Consider the following 24,985-nt stretch of genomic DNA (forward strand, 5'->3'; position numbering starts at 1 on the left):
AGTGCCGCCCTCTGTCACGGATCAGTGCCGCCCTCTGTCACGGATCAGTGCCGCCCTCTGTCACGGATCAGTGCCGCCCTCTGTCACGGATCAGTGCCGCCCTCTGTCACGGGTCAGTGCCGCCCTCTGTCACAGATCAGTGCCCCCCTCTGTCACGGGTCAGTGCCGCCCTCTGTCACGGATCAGTGCCGCCCTCTGTCACGGGTCAGTGCCGCCCTCTGTCACGGATCAGTGCCGCCCTCTGTCACGGGTCAGTGCCGCCCTCTGTCACAGATCAGTGCCCCCCTCTGTCACGGATCAGTGCCGCCCTCTGTCACGGGTCAGTGCCCCCCTCTGTCACGGGTCAGTGCCGCCCTCTGTCACGGGTCAGTGCCCCCCTCTGTCACAGATCAGTGCCCCCCTCTGTCACGGGTCAGTGCCGCCCTCTGTCACGGATCAGTGTCGCCCTCTGTCACGGGTCAGTGCCGCCCTCTGTCGCGGGTCAGTGCCTCCCTCTGTCACGGATCAGTGCCTCCCTCTGTCACGGGTCAGTGCCGCCCTCTGTCACAGATCAGTGCCGCCCTCTGTCACGGATCAGTGCCGCCCTCTGTCACGGATCAGTGCCCGCCCTCTGTCACGGGTCAGTGCCGCACTCTGTCACGGATCAGTGCCCGCCCTCTGTCACGGGTCAGTGCCGCTCTCTGTCACGGATCAGTGTCGCCCTCTGTCACGGGTCAGTGCCGCACTCTGTCACGGATCAGTGCCGCCCTCTGTCACGGATCAGTGCCGCACTCTGTCACGGATCAGTGCCGCCCTCTGTCACGGGTCAGTGCCGCCCTCTGTCACAGATCAGTGCCCCCCTCTGTCAGGGGTCAGTGCCGCCCTCTGTCACGGGTCAGTGCCGCCCTCTGTCACGGGTCAGTGCCGCCCTCTGTCACGGGTCAGTGCCGCCCTCTGTCACGGATCAGTGCCGCCCTCTGTCACGGATCAGTGCCTCCCTCTGTCACGGGTCAGTGCCGCCCTCTGTCACAGATCAGTGCCCCCCTCTGTCAGGGGTCAGTGCCGCCCTCTGTCAGGGGTCAGTGCCGCCCTCTGTCAGGGGTCAGTGCCGCCCTCTGTCACGGGTCAGTGCCGCCCTCTGTCACGGGTCAGTGCCGCCCTCTGTCACGGGTCAGTGCCGCCCTCTGTCACGGGTCAGTGCCGCACTCTGTCACGGATCAGTGCCGCCCTCTGTCACGGATCAGTGCCGCCCTCTGTCACGGGTCAGTGCCGCCCTCTGTCAGGGGTCAGTGCCTCCCTCTGTCAGGGGTCAGTGCCGCCCTCTGTCACGGGTCAGTGCCGCACTCTGTCACGGATCAGTGCCGCCCTCTGTCACGGGTCAGTGCCTCCCTCTGTCACGGGTCAGTGCCGCCCTCTGTCACGGGTCAGTGCCGCACTCTGTCACGGATCAGTGCCGCCCTCTGTCACGGATCAGTGCCGCCCTCTGTCACAGATCAGTGCCTCCCTCTGTCAGGGGTCAGTGCCTCCCTCTGTCACGGATCAGTGTCGCCCTCTGTCACGGGTCAGTGCCGCCCTCTGTCACGGGTCAGTGCCGCCCTCTGTCACGGGTCAGTGCCGCTCTCTGTCACGGATCAGTGTCGCCCTCTGTCACGGGTCAGTGCCGCCCTCTGTCACAGATCAGTGCCTCCCTCTGTCAGTGCCTCCCTCTGTCACGGATCAGTGTCGCCCTCTGTCACGGGTCAGTGCCTCCCTCTGTCACGGATCAGTGCCTCCCTCTGTCACGGATCAGTGCCGCCCTCTGTCACGGATCAGTGCCCCCCTCTGTCACGGATCAGTGCCCCCCTCTGTCACGGGTCAGTGCCTCCCTCTGTCAGGGGTCAGTGCCGCCCTCTGTCACGGATCAGTGCCCCCCTCTGTCACGGATCAGTGCCGCCCTCTGTCACGGATCAGTGCCCCCCTCTGTCACGGATCAGTGCCGCCCTCTGTCACGGATCAGTGCCGCCCTCTGTCACGGATCAGTGCCGCCCTCTGTCACGGATCAGTGCCGCCCTCTGTCACGGATCAGTGCCGCCCTCTGTCACGGATCAGTGCCGCCCTCTGTCACGGATCAGTGCCGCCCTCTGTCACGGGTCAGTGCCGCCCTCTGTCACAGATCAGTGCCCCCCTCTGTCACGGGTCAGTGCCGCCCTCTGTCACGGATCAGTGCCGCCCTCTGTCACGGGTCAGTGCCGCCCTCTGTCACGGATCAGTGCCGCCCTCTGTCACGGGTCAGTGCCGCCCTCTGTCACAGATCAGTGCCGCCCTCTGTCACGGGTCAGTGCCGCCCTCTGTCACAGATCAGTGCCCCCCTCTGTCAGGGGTCAGTGCCTCCCTCTGTCACGGGTCAGTGCCGCCCTCTGTCACGGGTCAGTGCCGCCCTCTGTCACGGGTCAGTGCCGCCCTCTGTCACGGATCAGTGCCGCCCTCTGTCACGGATCAGTGCCTCCCTCTGTCACGGGTCAGTGCCGCCCTCTGTCACAGATCAGTGCCCCCCTCTGTCAGGGGTCAGAGCCTCCCTCTGTCACGGGTCAGCGCCGCCCTCTGTCACGGGTCAGCGCCGCCCTCTGTCAGGGGTCAGTGCCTCCCTCTGTCACGGGTCAGTGCCGCCCTCTGTCACGGGTCAGTGCCGCCCTCTGTCACGGGTCAGTGCCGCCCTCTGTCACGGGTCAGTGCCGCTCTCTATCACGGATCAGTGTCGCCCTCTGTCACGGGTCAGTGCCGCCCTCTGTCACGGATCAGTGCCGCCCTCTGTCAGGGGTCAGTGCCTCCCTCTGTCACGGGTCAGCGCCGCCCTCTGTCACGGGTCAGCGCCGCCCTCTGTCACGGGTCAGCGCCGCCCTCTGTCACGGGTCAGTGCCGCCCTCTGTCACGGGTCAGTGCCGCCCTCTGTCACGGGTCAGTGCCTCCCTCTGTCACGGGTCAGCGCCGCCCTCTGTCACGGGTCAGTGCCGCCCTCTGTCAAGGGTCAGTGCCGCCCTCTGTCACGGGTCAGTGCCGCTCTCTGTCACGGATCAGTGCCGCCCTCTGTCACAGATCAGTGCCGCCCTCTGTCAGGGGTCAGTGCCGCCCTCTGTCACGGGTCAGTGCCGCCCTCTGTCACTTGTCAGTGCCCCCCTCTGTCAGGGATCAGTGCCGCCCTCTGTCACGTGTCAGTGCCGCTCTCTGTCACGGGTCAGTGCCGCCCTCTGTCACGGATCAGTGCCTCCCTCTGTCACGTGTCAGTGCCGCTCTCTGTCACGGGTCAGTGCCGCCCTCTGTCACGGGTCAGTGCCGCTCTCTGTCACGGGTCAGTGCCGCCCTCTGTCACGGATCAGTGCCGCCCTCTGTCACGGGTTAGTGCCGCCCTCTGTCACGGGTCAGTGCCGCCCTCTGTCACGGGTCAGTGCCGCCCTCTGTCACGGGTCAGTGCCGCTCTCTGTCACGGGTCAGTGCCGCCCTCTGTCACGGGTCAGTGCCGCCCTCTGTCACGGGTCAGTGCCGCCCTCTGTCACGGGTCAGTGCCGCCCTCTGTCACGGGTCAGTGCCGCTCTCTGTCACGGGTCAGTGCCGCCCTCTGTCACGGGTCAGTGCCGCCCTCTGTCACGGATCAGTGCCGCTCTCTGTCACGGGTCAGTGCCGCCCTCTCTCACGGATCAGTGCCGCCCTCTGTCGGGTCAGTGCCGCCCTCTGTCACGGATCAGTGCCGCCCTCTGTCACGGATCAGTGCCGCCCTCTGTCACGGGTCAGTGCCGCCCTCTGTCACGGATCAGTGCCGCCCTCTGTCACGGGTCAGTGCCGCCCTCTGTCACTTGTCAGTGCCGCCCTCTGTCACGGGTCAGTGCCGCCCTCTGTCACGGATCAGTGCCGCCCTCTGTCACAGGTCAGTGCCGCCCTCTGTCACGGGTCAGTGCCGCTCTCTGTCACGGGTCAGTGCCGCTCTCTGTCACGGGTCAGTGCCGCCCTCTGTCACGGATCAGTGCCGCCCTCTGTCACGGGTCAGTGCCGCCCTCTGTCACGGATCAGTGCCGCCCTCTGTCACGGGTCAGTGCCGCCCTCTGTCACGGGTCAGTGCCCCCCTCTGTCACGGGTCAGTGCCGTCCGTCACGGATCAGTGCCGCCATCTGTCACGGGTCAGTGCCGCCCTCTGTCACGGATCAGTGCCGCCCTCTGTCACGGGTCAGTGCCTCCCTCTGTCACGGATCAGTGCCGCCCTCTGTCACGGGTCAGTGCCGCCCTCTGTCACGGGTCAGTGCCGCCCTCTGTCACGGGTCAGTGCCGCCCTCTGTCACGGGTCAGTGCCCCCCTCTGTCACGGGTCAGTGCCGTCCGTCACGGATCAGTGCCTCCCTCTGTCACGGATCAGTGCCGCCCTCTGTCACGGATCAGTGCCGCCCTCTGTCACGGATCAGTGCCCCCCTCTGTCACGGATCAGTGCCGCCCTCTGTCACGGATCAGTGCCGCCCTCTGTCACGGATCAGTGCCTCCCTCTGTCACGGATCAGTGCCGCCCTCTGTCACGGATCAGTGCCGCCCTCTGTCACGGATCAGTGCCCCCCTCTGTCACGGATCAGTGCCGCCCTCTGTCACGGATCAGTGCCCCCCTCTGTCACGGATCAGTGTCGCCCTCTGTCAGGGGTCAGTGCCTCCCTCTGTCACGGATCAGTGCCTCCCTCTGTCACGGGTCAGTGCCGCCCTCTGTCACGGGTCAGTGCCGCCCTCTGTCACGGATCAGTGCCCCCCTCTGTCACGGATCAGTGCCCCCCTCTGTCACGGATCAGTGCCCCCCTCTGTCACGGATCAGTGCCCCCCTCTGTCACGGATCAGTGTCGCCCTCTGTCAGGGGTCAGTGCCTCCCTCTGTCACGGGTCAGTGCCTCCCTCTGTCAGGGGTCAGTGCCGCCCTCTGTCACGGGTCAGTGCCGCCCTCTGTCACGGATCAGTGCCGCTCTCTGTCACGGGTCAGTGCCGCCCTCTGTCACGGATCAGTGCCGCCCTCTGTCACGGATCAGTGCCCCCCTCTGTCACGGATCAGTGTCGCCCTCTGTCAGGGGTCAGTGCCTCCCTCTGTCACGGATCAGTGCCTCCCTCTGTCACGGGTCAGTGCCGCCCTCTGTCACGGATCAGTGCCCCCCTCTGTCACGGATCAGTGCCGCCCTCTGTCACGGATCAGTGCCCCCCTCTGTCACGGATCAGTGCCCCCCTCTGTCACGGATCAGTGTCGCCCTCTGTCAGGGGTCAGTGCCTCCCTCTGTCACGGGTCAGTGCCGCCCTCTGTCAGGGGTCAGTGCCGCCCTCTGTCACGGATCAGTGTCGCCCTCTGTCAGGGGTCAGTGCCGCCCTCCGTCACGGATCAGTGCCTCCCTCCGTCACGGGTCAGTGCCTCCCTCTGTCAGGGGTCAGTGCCGCCCTCTGTCACGGATCAGTGCCGCCCTCTGTCACGGATCAGTGCCGCCCTCTGTCACGGGTCAGTGCCGCCCTCTGTCGCGGGTCAGTGCCGCCCTCTGTCACGGGTCAGTGCCGCTCTGTCACGGGTCAGTGCCGCCCTCTGTCACGGATCAGTGCCGCCCTCTGTCACGGGTCAGTGCCGCCCTCTGTCACGGGTCAGTGCCGCCCTCTGTCACGGGTCAGTGCCGCCCTCTGTCACGGGTCAGTGCCGCTCTCTGTCACGGGTCAGTGCCGCCCTCTGTCACGGATCAGTGCCGCTCTCTGTCACGGGTCAGTGCCGCCCTCTCTCACGGATCAGTGCCGCCCTCTGTCAGGGGTCAGTGCCGCCCTCTCTCACGGATCAGTGCCGCCCTCTGTCAGGGGTCAGTGCCGCCCTCTGTCACGGATCAGTGCCGCCCTCTGTCACGGATCAGTGCCGCCCTCTGTCACGGGTCAGTGCCGCCCTCTCTCACGGATCAGTGCCGCCCTCTGTCACGGGTCAGTGCCGCCCTCTGTCACTTGTCAGTGCCGCCCTCTGTCATGGGTCAGTGCCGCCCTCTGTCACGGATCAGTGCCGCCCTCTGTCACGGGTCAGTGCCGCCCTCTGTCACGGGTCAGTGCCGCTCTCTGTCACGGGTCAGTGCCGCCCTCTGTCACGGATCAGTGCCGCCCTCTGTCACGGGTCAGTGCCGCCCTCTGTCACGGGTCAGTGCCGCCCTCTGTCACGGGTCAGTGCCGCTCTCTGTCACGGGTCAGTGCCGCCCTCTGTCACGGGTCAGTGCCGCCCTCTGTCACGGATCAGTGCCGCTCTCTGTCACGGGTCAGTGCCGTCCTCTGTCACGGGTCAGTGCCGTCCTCTGTCACGGGTCAGTGCCGCCCTCTGTCACGGATCAGTGCCGCTCTCTGTCACGGGTCAGTGCCGCCCTCTGTCACGGATCAGTGCCGCTCTCTGTCACGGGTCAGTGCCGCCCTCTCTCACGGATCAGTGCCGCCCTCTGTCAGGGGTCAGTGCCGCCCTCTCTCACGGATCAGTGCCGCCCTCTGTCAGGGGTCAGTGCCGCCCTCTGTCACGGATCAGTGCCGCCCTCTGTCACGGATCAGTGCCGCCCTCTGTCACGGGTCAGTGCCGCCCTCTCTCACGGATCAGTGCCGCCCTCTGTCACGGGTCAGTGCCGCCCTCTGTCACTTGTCAGTGCCGCCCTCTGTCATGGGTCAGTGCCGCCCTCTGTCACGGATCAGTGTCGCCCTCTGTCGCGGATCAGTGCCGCCCTCTGTCGCGGGTCAGTGCCGCCCTCTGTCACTTGTCAGTGCCGCCCTCTGTCACTTGTCAGTGCCGCCCTCTGTCACGGATCAGTGTCGCCCTCTGTCGCGGATCAGTGCCGCCCTCTGTCACGGGTCAGTGCCGCCCTCTGTCACGGGTCAGTGCCGCCCTCTGTCACTTGTCAGTGCCGCCCTCTGTCACGGATCAGTGCCGCCCTCTGTCACGGATCAGTGCCGCCCTCTGTCACGGGTCAGTGCCGCCCTCTGTCACGGGTCAGTGCCGCCCTCTGTCACGGGTCAGTGCCGCCCTCTGTCACGGGTCAGTGCCGCCCTCTGTCACGGGTCAGTGCCGCCCTCTGTCGCGGGTCAGTGCCGCCCTCTGTCACGGGTCAGTGCCGCCCTCTGTCACTTGTCAGTGCCGCCCTCTGTCACGGATCAGTGCCCCCCTCTGTCACGGATCAGTGTCGCCCTCTGTCAGGGGTCAGTGCCTCCCTCTGTCACGGATCAGTGCCTCCCTCTGTCACGGGTCAGTGCCGCCCTCTGTCACGGATCAGTGCCGCCCTCTGTCACGGGTCAGTGCCGCCCTCTGTCACGGGTCAGTGCCGCCCTCTGTCACGGATCAGTGCCCGCCCTCTGTCACGGGTCAGTGCCGTCCTCTGTCACGGATCAGTGCCGCCCTCTGTCACGGGTCAGTGCCGCCCTCTGTCACTTGTCAGTGCCGCCCTCTGTCACGGATCAGTGCCCGCCCTCTGTCACGGGTCAGTGCCGCCCTCTGTCACGGGTCAGTGCCGCCCTCTGTCACGGGTCAGTGCCGTCCTCTCTCACGGGTCAGTGCCGCCCTCTGTCACGGATCAGTGCCTCCCTCTGTCAGGGGTCAGTGCCGCCCTCTGTCCTGGATCAGTGCCGCCCTCTGTCACGGGTCAGTGCCGCCCTCTGTCACGGGTCAGTGCCGCCCTCTGTCACGGATCAGTGCCGCCCTCTGTCACGGATCAGTGCCGCCCTCTGTCACGGATCAGTGCCGCCCTCTGTCACGGATCAGTGCCTCCCTCTGTCACGGGTCAGTGCCTCCCTCTGTCACGGATCAGTGCCGCCCTCTGTCGCGGGTCAGTGCCGCTCTCTGTCACGGATCAGTGTCGCCCTCTGTCACGGATCAGTGCCTCCCTCTGTCGCGGGTCAGTGCCGCCCTCTGTCGCGGGTCAGTGCCGCCCTCTGTCCTGGATCAGTGCCGCCCTCTGTCATGGGTCAGTGCCGCCCTCTGTCGCGGGTCAGTGCCGCCCTCTGTCCTGGATCAGTGCCGCCCTCTGTCGCGGGTCAGTGCCGCCCTCTATCGCGGGTCAGTGCCGCCCTCTGTCACGGGTCATTGCATCCCTCTGTCAGGGGTCAGTGCCGCCCTCTGTCACGGGTCAGTGCCGCCCTCTGTCCTGGATCAGTGCCGCCCTCTGTCACGGGTCAGTGCCGCCCTCTGTCACGGATCAGTGCCGCCCTCTGTCACGGATCAGTGCCGCCCTCTGTCACGGGTCAGTGCCGCCCTCTGTCACGGATCAGTGCCTCCCTCTGTCGCGGGTCAGTGCCGCCCTATGTCGCGGGTCAGTGCCTCCCTCTGTCGCGGATCAGTGCCTCCCTCTGTCACGGGTCAGTGCCGCCCTCTGTCACGGATCAGTGCCGCCCTCTGTCACGGGTCAGTGCCGCCCTCTGTCACGGGTCAGTGCCTCCCTCTGTCACGGGTCAGTGCCTCCCTCTGTCACGGATCAGTGCCTCCCTCTGTCACGGGTCAGTGCCTCCCTCTGTCACGGATCAGTGCCCGCCCTCTGTCACGGATCAGTGCCGCCCTCTGTCACGGGTCAGTGCCTCCCTCTGTCACGGATCAGTGCCCGCCCTCTGTCACGGATCAGTGCCTCCCTCTGTCACGGATCAGTGCCTCCCTCTGTCACGGATCAGTGCCGCCCTCTGTCACGGATCAGTGCCTCCCTCTGTCACGGATCAGTGCCTCCCTCTGTCACGGATCAGTGCCGCCCTCTGTCACGGGTCAGTGCCGCCCTCTGTCACGGATCAGTGCCGCCCTCTGTCACGGATCAGTGCCTCCCTCTGTCACGGATCAGTGCCGCCCTCTGTCACGGATCAGTGCCGCCCTCTGTCACGGATCAGTGCCGCCCTCTGTCACGGATCAGTGTCGCCCTCTGTCACGGATCAGTGCCGCCCTCTGTCACGGATCAGTGCCGCCCTCTGTCACGGGTCAGTGCCGCCCTCTGTCCTGGATCAGTGCCCGCCCTCTGTCACCGATCAGTGCCGCCCTCTGTCACCGGTCAGTGCCGCCCTCTGTCACGGATCAGTGCCGCCCTCTGTCTTGTAGGCCGGACGCCTCTACAAGAGAATCACAGATAAACTCGGCCCTCTCAAGTTGTATGATGCAGCAATAAGATTGAGATTTTATTAATGAAATAATGTCCATTTTAGACAAAAAAAGTTGACATTTTGGACAATTCTTAGGCCTTCATCAGAACTCTAACAAGCAGAAATAAAGACAATATATCAGTATAATACATATAGATCATGAATTGATCTTCTATGAATCAATAGTAGTGGAAAATAACAAAAATATCAATAAGCAAAACAAAAGTTAAGGAAGCGGCATAAGAAGTACAAAATATAATGGAGATCTGGAAGCCGTCAGCAGTTATCAATGATATTGGCCCCTCAGTGGGGACGTGAGGTTACATAAGTGTCAGTTTACCCCAAAATAGGATGTACAGCAAAGTTATGTATATTCTAGCTTAATACTGCAATATCCTGTAAGGGATATTACACCCAGGCGTGTGGGTGCAGCTAAGTGGACATTGGCATTAGCAGTTTTGCAGTCCTCCTGTGGCCGGCCTCACTCATCCTCCTGTGGCCGGCCTCACTCATCCTCCTGTGGCCGGCCTCTCTCCTCCTGTGTCCAGCTTCTCTCTCCTCCTCCTGTGTCCGGCCTCTCTCGGCACGAACCAAATCGGTGGCATGGACATCGGAGGCAACAACCCAAGAATTATCCTCCTGGCCATAACCCTTCCACTTGACAAGATACTGAAGCCTCCGCCTCGAAAAACGAGAATCCAAAAACTTCTCAACCTCATATTCCAACTCTCCCTCAACCAACACCGGGGCAGGAGGGTCAACCGAGGGAACAACGGGCACCACATATCTCCGCAACAAAGATCTATGGAAAACATTATGAATGGCAAAAGAGGCTGGAAGAGCCAAACGAAAAGACACCGGATTAATAATTTCAGAAATTTTATAAGGACCAATAAACAGAGGCTTAAACATAGGGGAAGAAACCTTCATAGGAACATGACGAGAAGACAACCAAACCAAATCCCCTGTGACGCTGTAAGAATCTGGCTGCACTCGGATGTCACCCGAGTGCAGTCCTATAGAGCATGTAGATTCAAACAGTGAAAAACGGAGAGTGGACCCACTGGACCGTGATGACGAACCCCTCTCGGACGAGCTGACCAGGTGGACCGCCCCCTATACAGGGAGAGTTAGGGGCAGGCCCGTGAGGGACTATCGCCACGGAAGCTGGAGGGTCGACTGAGATCAGATGGTTACACAGCAGGCACAAAGGGAAAAAGGGAACAGAAAGGAACTACTGTTATGCAACACCAGAAAACGGCAATCTTCCTGATGTGCTGGAGCCGTGTACATAGTCATCTGTGTCCTGTACTGAGGTTTATCCTTGGCCAAGGGTGTAGGATCAATACCCCTCAAAGGAATAGGGCTCTGCAAAGGCTGCAAGGAAAAACCACAGCGCCTGGCGAATTCTAAGTCCATTAAGTTCAGGGCAGCGCCTGAATCCACAAATGCCATGACAGAAAAGGACGACAATGAGCAAATCAGGGTCACCGATAAGAAATTTAGGCTGTATAGTACTAATGGTAACAGACCTAGCGACTCTCTTAGTACGCTTAGGGCAATCAGAGATAACATGAGCAGAATCACCACAGTAAAAACACAGCCTATTCTGACATCTGAATTCCTGCCGTTCTGTTCTAGTCAAAATCCTATCACATTGCATAGGTTCTGGACTCTGCTCAGAGGATACTGCCATATGGTGCACAGCTTTGCGCTCGCTCAGACGCCGATCAATCTGAATGGCTAGAGACATAGATTCGCTCAAACCGGCAGGCGTAGGAAAGCCCACCATAACATCTTTAAGGGCTTCAGAAAGACCTTTTCTGAAAATAGCAGCCAGAGCCTCTTCATTCCATTTAGTGAGCACAGACCATTTCCTAAATTTCTGGCAGTATAACTCTGCCGCTTCCTGACCTTGACACAAGGCCAACAGGGTTTTTTCTGCATGATCCACAGAATTAGGTTCGTCATACAATAATCCGAGCGCTTGAAAAAATGCATCAACATTCAATAATGCCAGATCCCCTGTTTCAAGAGAAAAAGCCCAGTCTTGAGGGTCACCACGCAGCAAGGATATGATGATTTTTACTTGCTGAATGGGATCACCAGAAGAACGGGGTTTCAAAGCAAAAAACAATCTGCAGTTATTTTTAAAGTTCAAAAACTTGGATCTGTCCCCAAAAAACAAAACAAATCAGGAGTAGGAATTCTAGGCTCTAAAGCCGGAGTCTGGGCAATATAGTCCTGGATACTCTGTACTCTTGCAGCAAGTTGATCCACACGAGAAAACAAACCCTGAACATCCATGCCAAAGCATATATCTTTTACCACCCAGATATCAAGAGGAAAAAAAAGACAAACCAAAGCACAGAAAAAAAAAATGGTTCAGAACTTTCTTTTCCTTCTTTTGAGATGCATTTAATTCATTTTTGGCCACTTGTACTGTTATGATGCGGTGGTCTAGGAGCAACATGGAACAAGCTCTGAAGGAAGTGGTAACTGTACTGACCGCAGTCCCTAAGCTCAACACAACACTAGAAGTAGCCGTGGAATGCTCCTAACTCTCCCTAGGCATTTCGTCACAGCCTAAGAGCTAACTACCCCTAAAGAAAGAAGCAGGAAAGCTATCTTGCCTCAGAGAAAATCCCCAAAGGATAGATTAGCCCCCCACAAATAATGACTGTGAGTGGAGAGGGAAAAGACACACACAGAATGAAACCAGGATGAGCACAGGAGGCCAGTCTAGCTAAATAGATAGGACAGGATGGAATACTGTGCGGTCAGTATAAAACACTACAAAAAATCCACGCAGAGTTTACAAAAAAAAATCTCCACACCTGACTAAAGGTGTGGAGGGCAAATCTGCTTCCCAGAGCTTCCAGCAAGACAGAATTAATTCATACTGATAACGCTGGACAAACATAGAAAGCACTGAACGGATAAGTCCACAATCTGTGAACAGAAAAGCACAAGCAAAAACTTAGCTTTGCTGAACTGGTCAGGATAACGGGGAAATCCAAAGAGATGTGAATCCAACCAGGAACCATTTACAAGTGGCACTGGCTGAAGAAAGAGCCAGGCCTAAATAGCCGAGCAGAAGAGATGATAAGTGGAGGCAGCTGATGACAGCTAACTCCAAGGAGCAGCCATACCATTTGAAACCACAAGAGGGAGCCCAAGAGCAGAACTCACAAATGTGCCACTTACAACCACCGGAGGGAGCCCAAGAGCGGAATTCACAACAGAATAGCCAGCCACAGGATGAGAGAGAATCCGGCCACAGGAGGAGGAAGAGAGAGAAGCTAGCCACAGGAGGAAGAAGAGATAGAAGCCGGCCACAGGGGGAGGAAGATAGAGAAGTCGGCCATAAGAGGATAAAAGCCGGCCAAAGGAGGAGAGAAGCCGGCCACAGGAGGAAGAGAGAGAAGCCGGCCACAGGTGGAGAGAAGCCGGCCACAGGAGGAAGAGAGAGAAGCTGGCCACAGGAGAGAAACTGGCCATAAGAGGAGGAAGAGATAGAGAAGCCGGCCACAGGAGGAGAGAAGTTGGCCACAGGATGAGAGAGAAGCCGGCCACAGGGGGACAGAAGCCAGCCAAAAGAGGAGGAAGAGAGAGAAGCCTGTCACAGGAGGAGAGAGAAGCCGGCCACAGGATGAGAGAGAAGCCGGCCACAGGAGGAGGAAGAGAGAGAAGCCGGCCACAGGAGGAGGAGAGACCGGCCATCGGATGAGAGAGAAGAGAGAGAAGCCGGCAACAGGAGGAGGAGAGAAGCTGGACACAGGAGGAGAGAAGCTGGACACAGGAGGAGGAGAGAGAAGCCGGCCACAGGAGGAAGAGAGAGATGCTGGCCGCAGGATGAGAGAAGCCGGCCACAGGAGGAGGAAGAGAGAGGCCAGCCACAGGAGGAAGAGAGAGAAACCGGCCACAGGAGAGAAGCCGGCCACAGGAGGAGAGAAGCCGGCCACAGGAGGAGGAAGAGAGAGAAGCCGGCCTCAGGATCAGAGAGAAGCCGGCCACAGGAGGACAGAAACCAGCCAAAGGAGGAGGAAGAGAGAGAAGCCGGCCACAGGAGGAGGAAGAGAGAGAAGCCGGCCACAGGAGGAGAGAGAGGCCAGCCACCGGATGAGAGAGAAACCGGCCACTGGAGGAAGAGAGAGAGGCCGGCCACAGGAGGAAGAGAGAGAAGCTAGCAACAGGAGGGGAGAGAAGCCGGACACAGGAGGAGAGAAGCCGGCCACAGGAGGATGAGAGAGAAGCTGGCCACAGGAGGAAGAGAAAGAAGCTGGCCACAGGATGAAAGAAGCAGGCCACAGAAGGAGGAAGAAAGAGGCCGGCCACGGGATGAGAGAGAAGCCGGCCACAGGAGGAAGAGAGAGAGGCCTGCCACAGTAGGAAGAGAGAGAAGCTGGCAACAGGAGGAGGAGAGAGAAGCCGGACACAGGAGCAGGAGAGAGAAGCCGGCCACGCCACAGGAGGAAGAGAGAGAAGCTGGCCACAGGATGAGAGAAGCCGGCCACAGGAGGAGGAGAGGCCGGCCATGGGATGAGAGAGAAGCTGGTCACAGGAGGAAGAGAGAGAGGCCGGTCACAAGAGGAAGAGAGAGAAGCAGGCAACAGGAGGAGGAGAGAGAAGCTGGACACAGGAGGTGAGAAGGCGGCCACAGGAGGAGAGAGAAGCCGGTCACAGGAGGAAGAGAGATAAGCTGGCCACAGGAGGAAGATAGAGAAGCCGACCACGAGAGGAAGAGAGAAGCCGGCCACAGGAGGAGAGAAGCCAGCCACAGTATGAGGAGAGGCCGACCACAGGAGGAAGAGAGAGAAGCCGGTCACAGGATGAGAGAAGCCAGCCACAGGAGGAGGAAGAGAGAGGCCGGCCACGGGATGAGAAGCCAGCCACAGGAGGAAGAGAGAGAGGCCGGCCACAGGAGGAAGAGAGACAAGCTGGCCACAGGATGAGAAAAGCCGGCCACACGAGGAGGAAGAGAGGCCGGCCACGGGATGAGAGAGAAGCCGGCCACAGGAGGAAAAGAGAGAGGCCAGCCACAGGAGGAAGAGAGAGAAGCCAGCAACAAGAGGAGTAGAGAGAAGCCGGACACAGGAGGAGAGAAGCCGGCCACAGGAGGACGAGAGAGAAGCCAGCCACGGCAGGAGGAAGAGAGAGAAGCTGGCCACAGGAGGAAGAGAGAGAAGCCGGACACAGGAGGAGAGAAGCCGGCCACAGGAGGACGAGAGAGAAGCCAGCCACAGCAGGAGGAAGAGAGAGAAGCCGACCACAAGAGGAAGAGAGAGAAGCCGGCCACAGGAGGAGCGAAGCCGGCCACAGGAGGAGAAAAGCCAGCCACAGGAGGAAGAGAGAGAAGCTGACCACAAGAGGAAGAGAGAGAAGCCGGCGACAGGAGGAGAGAAGCCGGCCACAGGAGGAGAGAAGCCAGCCACAGGAGTAGGAGAGAGAGGCCGGCCACCAGATGAGAGAGAAGCTGGCCACAGGAGGAAGAGAGAGAGGCCGGCCACAGGAGGAAGAGAGAGATGCCGGCAATAGGAGGAGGAGAGAGAAGCCGGACACAGGAGGAAAAGAGAGAAGTTGGCCACAGGATGAGAGAAGTCGGCCACAGGAGGAGGCAGAGAGAGGCCTTCCACAGGATGAGAGAGAAGCCAGCCACCAGAGGAAGAGAGAGAAGCCGGCCACAGGATGAGAGAAGCCGGCCACAGGAGGAGGAGAGGCCGGCCATGGGATGAGAGAGAAGCTGGTCACAGGAGGAAGAGAGAGAGGCCGGTCACAAGAGGAAGAGAGAGAAGCCGGCAACAGGAGGAGGAGAGAGAAGCCGGACACAGGAGGTGAGAAGGCGGCCACAGGAGGAGAGAGAAGCCGGTCACAGGAGGAAGAGAGATAAGCTGGCCACAGGAGGAAGATAGAGAAGTCGACCACGAGAGGAAGAGAGAAGCCGGCCACAGGAGGAGAGAAGCCAGCCACAGTATGAGGAGAGAGAGGCCGACCACAGGAGGAAGAGAGAGAAGCCGGTCACAGGATGAGAGAAGCCAGCCACAGGAGGAGGAAGAGAGAGGCCGGCCACGGGATGAGAAGCCAGCCACAGGAGGAAGAGAGAGAGGCCGGCCACAGGAGGAAGAGAGACAAGCTGGCCACAGGATGAGAAAAGCCGGCCACACGAGGAGGAAGAGAGGCCGGCCACGGGATGAGAGAGAAGCCGGCCACAGGAGGAAAAGAGAGAGGCCATCCACAGGAGGAAGAGAGAGAAGCCAGCAACAAGAGGAGTAGAGAGAAGCCGGACACAGGAGGAGAGAAGCCGGCCACAGGAGGACGAGAGAGATGCCAGCCACAGCAGGAGGAAGAGAGAGAAGCTGGCCACAGGAGGAAGAGAGAGAAGCCGGACACAGGAGGAGAGAAGCCGGCCACAGGAGGACGAGAGAGAAGCCAGCCACAGCAGAAGAGAGAGAAGCTGACCACAAGAGGAAGAGAGAGAAGCCGGCGACAGGAGGAGAGAAGCCGGCCACAGGAGGAGAGAAGCCAGCCACAGGAGTAGGAGAGAGAGGCCGGCCACCAGATGAGAGAGAAGCTGGCCACAGGAGGAAGAGAGAGAGGCCGGCCACAGGAGGAAGAGAGATGCCGGCAATAGGAGGAGGAGAGAGAAGCCGGACACAGGAGGAAAAGAGAGAAGTTGGCCACAGGATGAGAGAAGTCGGCCACAGGAGGAGGCAGAGAGAGGCCTTCCACAGGATGAGAGAGAAGCCAGCCACCAGAGGAAGAGAGAGAAGCCGGCCACAGGAGCAGGAGAGAAGCTGGCCACAGGATGAAAGAGAAGCCGGCCACTGGAGGAGGAGAGAAGCCGGCCACAGAAGGAAGAGAGAGGCCGGCCACAGGAAGAGGAGAGAAGCCGGCCACTGGAGGAGGAGAGAGAAGTCGGCCACATGATGAAAGAGAAGCCGGCCACTGGAGGAGGATAGAAGCCGACCACAGGAAAAGGAGAGAAGCCAGCCACATGATGAGACAGAAGCCGGACACCATATGAGAGAGAAGCTGGCCACCTGATGAGAGAGAAGTCGGCCACTGGATGAGAGAAGCCGGCCACTGGAGGAGAGAGAAGCCGGCCACACGGTTAAGAGAGAGAGAGACTCGACCAGAGGATGAGGAGAGTGAAGCCGGCCACTGGAGGAGGAGAGAGAAGCCGGCCACATGATGAAAGAGAAGCCGGCCACTGGAGGAGGATAGAAGCCGACCACAGGAGAAGGAGAGAAGCCAGCCACATGATGAGACAGAAGCCGGACACCATACGAGAGAGAAGCTGGCCACCTGATGAGAGAGAAGTCGGTCACTGGATGAGAGAAGCTGGCCACAGGAGGAGAGAGAAGCGGGCCACAGGATGAGAGAAGCCTGCCACAGGATCAGCGAGAAACCTGCCACAGGATGTGAGAAAAAAGGATGTTCCAGAAGAGAAATCAGAAACCATCTGGCCATCCTACCTTTATGATAGACAACCGTCCACTTACAGAAACCAACAGGTACACCTACCTGGGCCTAGAACTCAGCCAGTCAGGGAGCTTCAAGCAAGCCATAGAGTTACTAAAAGACAAGGCATCCAAAGCCTTCTATGTCTTCAGAAGGCGTCTGTACCATCTCAAGGGGCCCAGTCTCATACCCAAACTGGTCAAAGTGGGACGCTGGGCCAACAGAAATATTCCACCTGTGGAGTAGTTGGAGGCATGTGATGGAGCATTGTCCTGCATGAAAATCATGTTTTTCTTGAACGATACCGACTTCGTCCTGTACCACTGCTTGATGAAGTTGTCTTCCAGAAACTCTCAGTAGGTCTGGGAGTTGAGCTTCTTTCCATCCTCAACCCGAAAAGGTCCCACAAGTTCATCCTTGATGATACCAAGGAAGGTGATGGTCACAAGGGGGCATTCTCTGCGACTGGAGGAGAGAAGGTTTTTCTACCAACACAGAAGAGGATTCTTTACTGTTAGGGCAGTGAGAATCTGGAATTCCTTCCCTGAGGAGGTGGTGATGGAAAACTCAGTCGAGGGGTTCAGGAGAGGCCTGAATGTCTTCCTGGAGAGTAGCAATATTGTATCTTACAGTTATTAGGTTCTGTAGAAGGACGTAGATCTTGGGATTTATTCTGATGGAATATAGGCTGAACTGGATGGACAACTGGCTTTTTTAGATCTTGCTAACTATGATGTATTGAGGATAGGGATGAGGAGACCAAGTGTATCAGGATAGGGATGAGGGGGCTATACATATCAGAATAGGGATGAGGGTCCAACCATACCAGGATAGGGCTGATGGGCTATACATACCAGGATAGGGATGAGGGGGCTATACATACCAGAATAGGGATGAGGGGGCTATACATACCAGAATAGGGATGAGGGGGCTATACATACCAGAATAGGGATGAGGGGGCTATACATACCAGGATAGGGATGAGGGGGCTATACATACCAGGATAGTGATGAGGGGGCTATACATACCAGAATAGGGATGAGGGGCTATACATACCAGAATAGGGATGAGGGGGCTATACATACCAGGATAGGGATGAGGGGGCTATACATACCAGAATAGGGATGAGGGGCTATACATACCAGAATAGGGATGAGGGGGGCTATACATACCAGAATAGGGATGAGGGGGCTATACATACCAGGATAGGGATGAGGGGGCTATACATACCAGAATAGGGATGAGGGGGCTATACATACCAGAATAGGGATGAGGGGCTATACATACCAGAATAGGGATGAGGGGCTATACATACCAGGATAGGGATGAGGGGGCTATACATACCACAACCTGTCTCCTCCATACATCTGTGACCTCGTCTCCCGGTACTTTCCTGCACGCAACCTCCGATCCTCACAAGATCTCCTTCTCTACTCCCCTATTATCTCCTCTTCGCACAATCGCATACAAGATTTCTCTCGTGCATCCCCCCTACTCTGGAATTCTCTACCACAACATATCAGACTCTCGCCCACCATCGAAACCTTCAAAAAGAACCTGAAGACCCACCTGTTCCGACAAGCCTACAACCTGCAGTAACCACCGATTGACCAAACCGCTGCACGGCCAGCTCTACCCTCACCTACTGTATCCTCACCCATCCCTTGTAGATTGTGAGCCCTCGCGGGCAGGGTCCTCTCTCCTCCTGTACCAGTTGTGACTTGTATTGTTCAAGATTATTGTACTTGTTTTATTATGTATACCCCTCCTCACATGTAAAGCGCCATGGAATAAATGGCGCTATAATAATAAATAATAATAATAATAATACCAGAATAGGGATGAGGGGGCTATACATACCAGAATAGGGATGAGGGGGCTATACATACCAGAATAGGGATGAGGGGGCTATACATGCCAGGATAGGGATGAGGGAGCCATGTATACCAGGATAGGGATGAGGGGCTATACATACCAGGATAGGGATGAGGGGCTATACATACCAGGATAGGGATGAGGGGCTATACATACCAGAATAGGGAAGAGGGGCTATACATACCAGAATAGGGATGAGGGAGCTATACATACCAGGATAGGGATGAGGGGGCCATGCATACCAGGATAGGGATGAGGGGGCCATGCATACCAGGATAGGGATGAGGGGCCATACATACCAGGATAGGGATGAGGGGGCCATGCATACCAGGATAGGGATGAGGGGGCCATGCATACCAGGATAGGGATGAGGGGCCATGTATACCAGGATAGGGATGAGGGGCCATGTATACCAGGATAGGGATGAGGGGGCCATGTATACCAGGATAACATAGTAACATAGTTAGTAAGGCCGAAAAAAGACATTTGTCCATCCAGTTCAGCCTATATTCCATCATAATAAATACCCAGATCTACGTCCTTCTACAGAACCTAATAATTGTATGATACAATATTGTTCTGCTCCAGGAAGACATCCAGGCCTCTCTTGAACCCCTCGACTGAGTTCGCCATCACCACCTCCTCAGGCAAGCAATTCCAGATTCTCTCTGCCCTAACAGTAAAGAATCCTCTTCTATGTTGGTGGAAAAACCTTCTCTCCTCCAGACGCAAAGAATGCCCCCTTGTGCCCGTCACCTTCCTTGGTATAAACAGATCCTCAGCGAGATATTTGTATTGTCCCCTTATATACTTATACATGGTTATTAGATCGCCCCTCAGTCGTCTTTTTTCTAGACTAAATAATCCTAATTTCGCTAATCTATCTGGGTATTGTAGTTCTCCCATCCCCTTTATTAATTTTGTTGCCCTCCTTTGTACTCTCTCTAGTTCCATTATATCCTTCCTGAGCACCGGTGCCCAAAACTGGACACAGTACTCCATGTGCGGTCTAACTAGGGATTTGTACAGAGGCAGTATAATGCTCTCATCATGTGTATCCAGACCTCTTTTAATGCACCCCATGATCCTGTTTGCCTTGGCAGCTGCTGCCTGGCACTGGCTGCTCCAGGTAAGTTTATCATTAACTAGGATCCCCAAGTCCTTCTCCCTGTCAGATTTACCCAGTGGTTTCCCGTTCAGTGTGTAATGGTGATATTGATTCCCTCTTCCCATGTGTATAACCTTACATTTATCATTGTTAAACCTCATCTGCCACCTTTCAGCCCAAGTTTCCAACTTATCCAGATCCATCTGTAGCAGAATACTATCTTCTCTTGTATTAACTGCTTTACATAGTTTTGTATCATCTGCAAATATCGATATTTTACTGTGTAAACCTTCTACCAGATCATTAATGAATATGTTGAAGAGAACAGGTCCCAATACTGACCCCTGCGGTACCCCACTGGTCACAGCGACCCAGTTAGAGACTATACCATTTATAACCACCCTCTGCTTTCTATCACTAAGCCAGTTACTAACCCATTTACACACATTTTCCCCCAGACCAAGCATTCTCATTTTGTGTACCAACCTCTTGTGCGGCACGGTATCAAACGCTTTGGAAAAATCGAGATATACCACGTCCAATGACTCACCGTGGTCCAGTCTATAGCTTACCTCTTCATTAAAACTGATTAGACTGGTTTGACAGGAGCGATTTCTCATAAACCCATGCTGATATGGAGTTAAACAGTTATTCTCATTGAGATAATCCAGAATAACATCCCTCAGAAACCCTTCAAATATTTTACCAACAATAGAGGTTAGACTTACTGGCCTATAATTTCCAGGTTCACTTTTAGAGCCCTTTTTGAATATTGGCACCACATTTGCTATGCGCCAGTCCTGCGGAACAGACCCTGTCGCTATAGAGTCACTAAAAATAAGAAATAATGGTTTATCTATTACATTACTTAGTTCTCTTAGTACTCGTGGGTGTATGCCATCCGGACCCGGAGATTTATCTATTTTAATCTTATTTAGCCGGTTTCGCACCTCTTCTTGGGTTAGATTGGTGACCCTTAATATAGGGTTTTCATTGTTTCTTGGGATTTCACCTAGCATTTCATTTTCCACCGTGAATACCGTGGAGAAGAAGGTGTTTAATATGTTAGCTTTTTCCTCGTCATCTACAACCATTCTTTCCTCACTATTTTTTAAGGGGCCTACATTTTCAGTTTTTATTCTTTTACTATTGATATAGTTGAAGAACAGTTTGGGATTAGTTTTACTCTCCTTAGCAATGTGCTTCTCTGTTTCCTTTTTGGCAGCTTTAATTAGTTTTTTAGATAAAGTATTTTTCTCCCTATAGTTTTTTAGAGCTTCAATGGTGCCATCCTGCTTTAGTAGTGCAAATGCTTTCTTTTTACTGTTAATTGCCTGTCTTACTTCTTTGTTTAGCCACATTGGGTTTTTCCTATTTCTAGTCCTTTTATTCCCACAAGGTATAAACCGCTTACACTGCCTATTTAGGATGTTCTTAAACATTTCCCATTTATTATCTGTATTCTCATTTCTGAGGATATTGTCCCAGTCTACCAGATTAAGGGCATCTCTAAGCTGTTCAAACTTTGCCTTCCTAAAGTTCAATGTTTTTGTGACTCCCTGACAAGTCCCCCTAGTGAAAGACAGGTGAAACTGCACAATATTGTGGTCGCTATTTCCTAGATGCCCGACCACCTGCAGATTTGTTATTCTGTCAGGTCTATTAGATAGTATTAGGTCTAAAAGTGCTGCTCCTCTGGTTGGATTCTGCACCAATTGTGAAAGATAATTTTTCTTGGTTATTAGCAGAAACCTGTTGCCTTTATGGGTTTCACAGGTTTCTGTTTCCCAGTTAATATCCGGGTAGTTAAAGTCCCCCATAACCAGGACCTCATTATGGGTTGCAGCTTCATCTATCTGCTTTAGAAGTAGACTTTCCATGCTTTCTGTTATATTTGGGGGTTTGTAACAGACCCCAATGAGAATTTTGTTACCATTTTTCCCTCCATGAATTTCAACCCATATGGACTCGACATCCTCATTCCCTTCGCTAATATCCTCCCTTAAAGTGGACTTTAGACAAGACTTTACATAGAGACAAACCCCTCCTCCTCTCCGATTTTTACGATCCTTTCTAAACAGACTGTAACCCTGTAAGTTAACTGCCCAGTCATAGCTTTCATCTAACCATGTCTCGGTTATTCCCACTATGTCAAAGTTACCTGTAGATATTTCTGCTTCTAGTTCTTCCATCTTGTTTGTCAGGCTTCTGGCGTTTGCGAGCATGCAGTTTAGAGGATTTTGTTTTGTTCCAATCTCCTCACTGTGGATTGTTTTAGAAATGTTCTTACCTCCCTTCTGAGTATGTTTTCCTGGGTCGTCTTTGTTCGAGTCTAATGTTTTTCTTCCCGTCCCCTCTTCTTCTAGTTTAACGCCCTCCTGATGAGTGTAGCGAGTCTTCTGGCGAATGTGTGTTTCCCAGGTTTGTTGAGGTGTAGTCCGTCTCTGGCGAGGAGTCCATCATACCAGTAATTCACACCGTGGTCCAGGAATCCAAATCCTTGTTGTCTGCACCATCGTCTTAGCCAGTTGTTTGCATCAAGGATCCAGGATAGGGATGAGGAGCCATGTATACCAGGATAGGGATGAGGGGGCCATGTATACCAGGATAGGGATGAGGGGCCATGTATACCAGGATAGGGATGAGGGGGCCATGTATACCAGGATAGGGATGAGGGGGCCATGTATACCAGGATAGGGATGAGGGGCCATGTATACCAGGATAGGGATGAGGAGGCCATGTATACCAGGATAGGGATGAGGGGGCTATACATACCAGGATAGGGATGAGGGGCCATGTATACCAGGATAGGGATGAGGGGGCTATACATACCAGAATAGGGATGAGGGGGCTATACATACCAGAATAGGGATGAGGGGGCTATACATACCAGAATAGGGATGAGGGGGCTATACATACCAGAATAGGGATGAGGGGGCTATACATACCAGGATAGGGATGAGGGGGCTATACATACCAGAATAGGGATGAGGGGGCTATACATACCAGAATAGGGATGAGGGGCTATACATACCAGAATAGGGATGAGGGGCCTATACATACCACAACCTGTCTCCTCCATACATGTGACCTCGTCTCCCGGTACTTTCCTGCACGCAACCTCCGATCCTCACAAGATCTCCTTCTCTACTCCCCTATTATCTCCTCTTCGCACAATCGCATACAAGATTTCTCTCGTGCATCCCCCCTACTCTGGAATTTCTCTACCACAACACATCAGACTCTCGCCCACCATCGAAACCTTCAAAAAGAACCTGAAGACCCACCTCTTCCGACAAGCCTACAACCTGCAGTAACCACCGATTGACCAAACCGCTGCACGGCCAGCTCTACCCTCACCTACTGCATCCTCACCCATCCCTTGTAGATTGTGAGCCCTCGCGGGCAGGGTCCTCTCTCCTCCTGTACTAGTTGTGACTTGTATTGTTCAAGATTATTGTACTTGTTTTATTATGTATACCCCTCCTCACATGTAAAGCGCCATGGAATAAATGGCGCTATAATAATAAATAATAATAATAATAATACCAGAATAGGGATGAGGGGCTATACATACCAGAATAGGGATGAGGGGGCTATACATACCAGAATAGGGATGAGGGGGCTATACATACCAGAATAGGGATGAGGGGGCTATACATGCCAGGATAGGGATGAGGGAGCCATGTATACCAGGATAGGGATGAGGGGCTATACATACCAGGATAGGGATGAGGGGCTATACATACCAGGATAGGGATGAGGGGCTATACATACCAGAATAGGGATGAGGGGCTATACATACCAGAATAGGGATGAGGGGGCTATATATACCAGGATAGGGATGAGGGGGCCATGCATACCAGGATAGGGATGAGGGGGCCATGCATACCAGGATAGGGATGAGGGGGCCATGTATACCAGGATAGGGATGAGGGGGCCATGTATACCAGGATAGGGATGAGGAGCCATGTATACCAGGATAGGGATGAGGGGGCCATGTATACCAGGATAGGGATGAGGGGCCATACATACCAGGATAGGGATGAGGGGCCATGTATACCAGGATAGGGATGAGGGGGCCATGTATACCAGGATAGGGATGAGGGGCCATGTATACCAGGATAGGGATGAGGGGCCATGTATACCAGGATAGGGATGAGGGGCCATACATACCAGGATAGGGATGAGGGGCCATGTATACCAGGATAGGGATGAGGGGGCCATGTATACCAGGATAGGGATGAGGGGCCATGTATACCAGGATAGGGATGAGGGGGCCATGTATACCAGGATAGGGATGAGGAGCCATGTATACCAGGATAGGGATGAGGGGGCCATGTATACCAGGATAGGGATGAGGGGCCATACATACCAGGATACGGATGAGGGGCCATACATACCAGGATAGGGATGAGGGGCCATGTATACCAGGATAGGGATGAGGGGCCATGTATACCAGGATAGGGATGAGGAGGCCATGTATACCAGGATAGGGATGAGGGGGCTATACATACCAGGATAGGGATGAGGGGCCATGTATACCAGGATAGGGATGAGGGGGCTATACATACAAGAATAGGGATGAGGGGGCTATACATACCAGAATAGGGATGAGGGGGCTATACATACCAGAATAGGGATGAGGGGGCTATACATACCAGAATAGGGATGAGGGGGCTATACATACCAGGATAGGGATGAGGGGGCTATACATACCAGAATAGGGATGAGGGGGCTATACATACCAGAATAGGGATGAGGGAGCCATGTATACCAGGATAGGGATGAGGGGGCTATACATACCAGGATAGGGATGAGGGAGCCATGTATACCAGGATAGGGATGAGGGACCATGCATACCAGGATAGGGATGAGGGGGCCATGTATACCAGGATAGGGATGAGGGGCCATGTATACCAGAATAGGGATGAGGGGGCCATGTATACCAGGATAGGGATGAGGAGCCATGTATACCAGGATAGGGATGAGGGGGCCATGTATACCAGGATAGGGATGAGGGGCCATACATACCAGGATAGGGATGAGGGGCCATGTATACCAGGATAGGGATGAGGGGGCCATGTATACCAGGATAGGGATGAGGGGCCATGTATACCAGGATAGGGATGAGGGGCCATGTATACCAGGATAGGGATGAGGGGCCATACATACCAGGATAGGGATGAGGGGCCATGTATACCAGGATAGGGATGAGGGGGCCATGTATACCAGGATAGGGATGAGGGGCCATGTATACCAGGATAGGGATGAGGGGGCCATGTATACCAGGATAGGGATGAGGAGCCATGTATACCAGGATAGGGATGAGGGGGCCATGTATACCAGGATAGGGATGAGGGGCCATACATACCAGGATAGGGATGAGGGGCCATGTATACCAGGATAGGGATGAGGGGGCCATGTATACCAGGATAGGGATGAGGGGCCATGTATACCTGGATAGGGATG

At 55.7% G+C, this 24,985-nt stretch overlaps 2 protein-coding genes across 2 annotated transcripts in view; one reads left to right on the plus strand and one right to left on the minus strand.

Moving 5' to 3' along the window:
- The window catches only part of RGP1 (RGP1 homolog, RAB6A GEF complex partner 1), a 391,618-nt gene extending 369,758 nt beyond the window's left edge, over window positions 1-21,860 (minus strand). The window contains exon 1 of the mRNA XM_069745536.1: window positions 21,804-21,860. The gene's annotated coding sequence lies outside the window, so the exon portion shown is untranslated. The remainder of the gene's footprint in view (window positions 1-21,803) is intronic.
- LOC138657562 (octapeptide-repeat protein T2-like) lies at window positions 14,067-14,432 on the plus strand. The gene has a single exon (XM_069745327.1). The coding sequence runs from the start codon at window positions 14,067-14,069 to the stop codon at window positions 14,430-14,432; it is 366 nt and encodes a 121-aa protein (XP_069601428.1).
- Window positions 21,861-24,985: the final 3,125 nt, after the last annotated feature.

This window comes from Ranitomeya imitator, chromosome 1 (assembly GCF_032444005.1).
Source record: "Ranitomeya imitator isolate aRanImi1 chromosome 1, aRanImi1.pri, whole genome shotgun sequence".
Taxonomy (NCBI): Eukaryota; Metazoa; Chordata; class Amphibia; order Anura; family Dendrobatidae; genus Ranitomeya; species Ranitomeya imitator.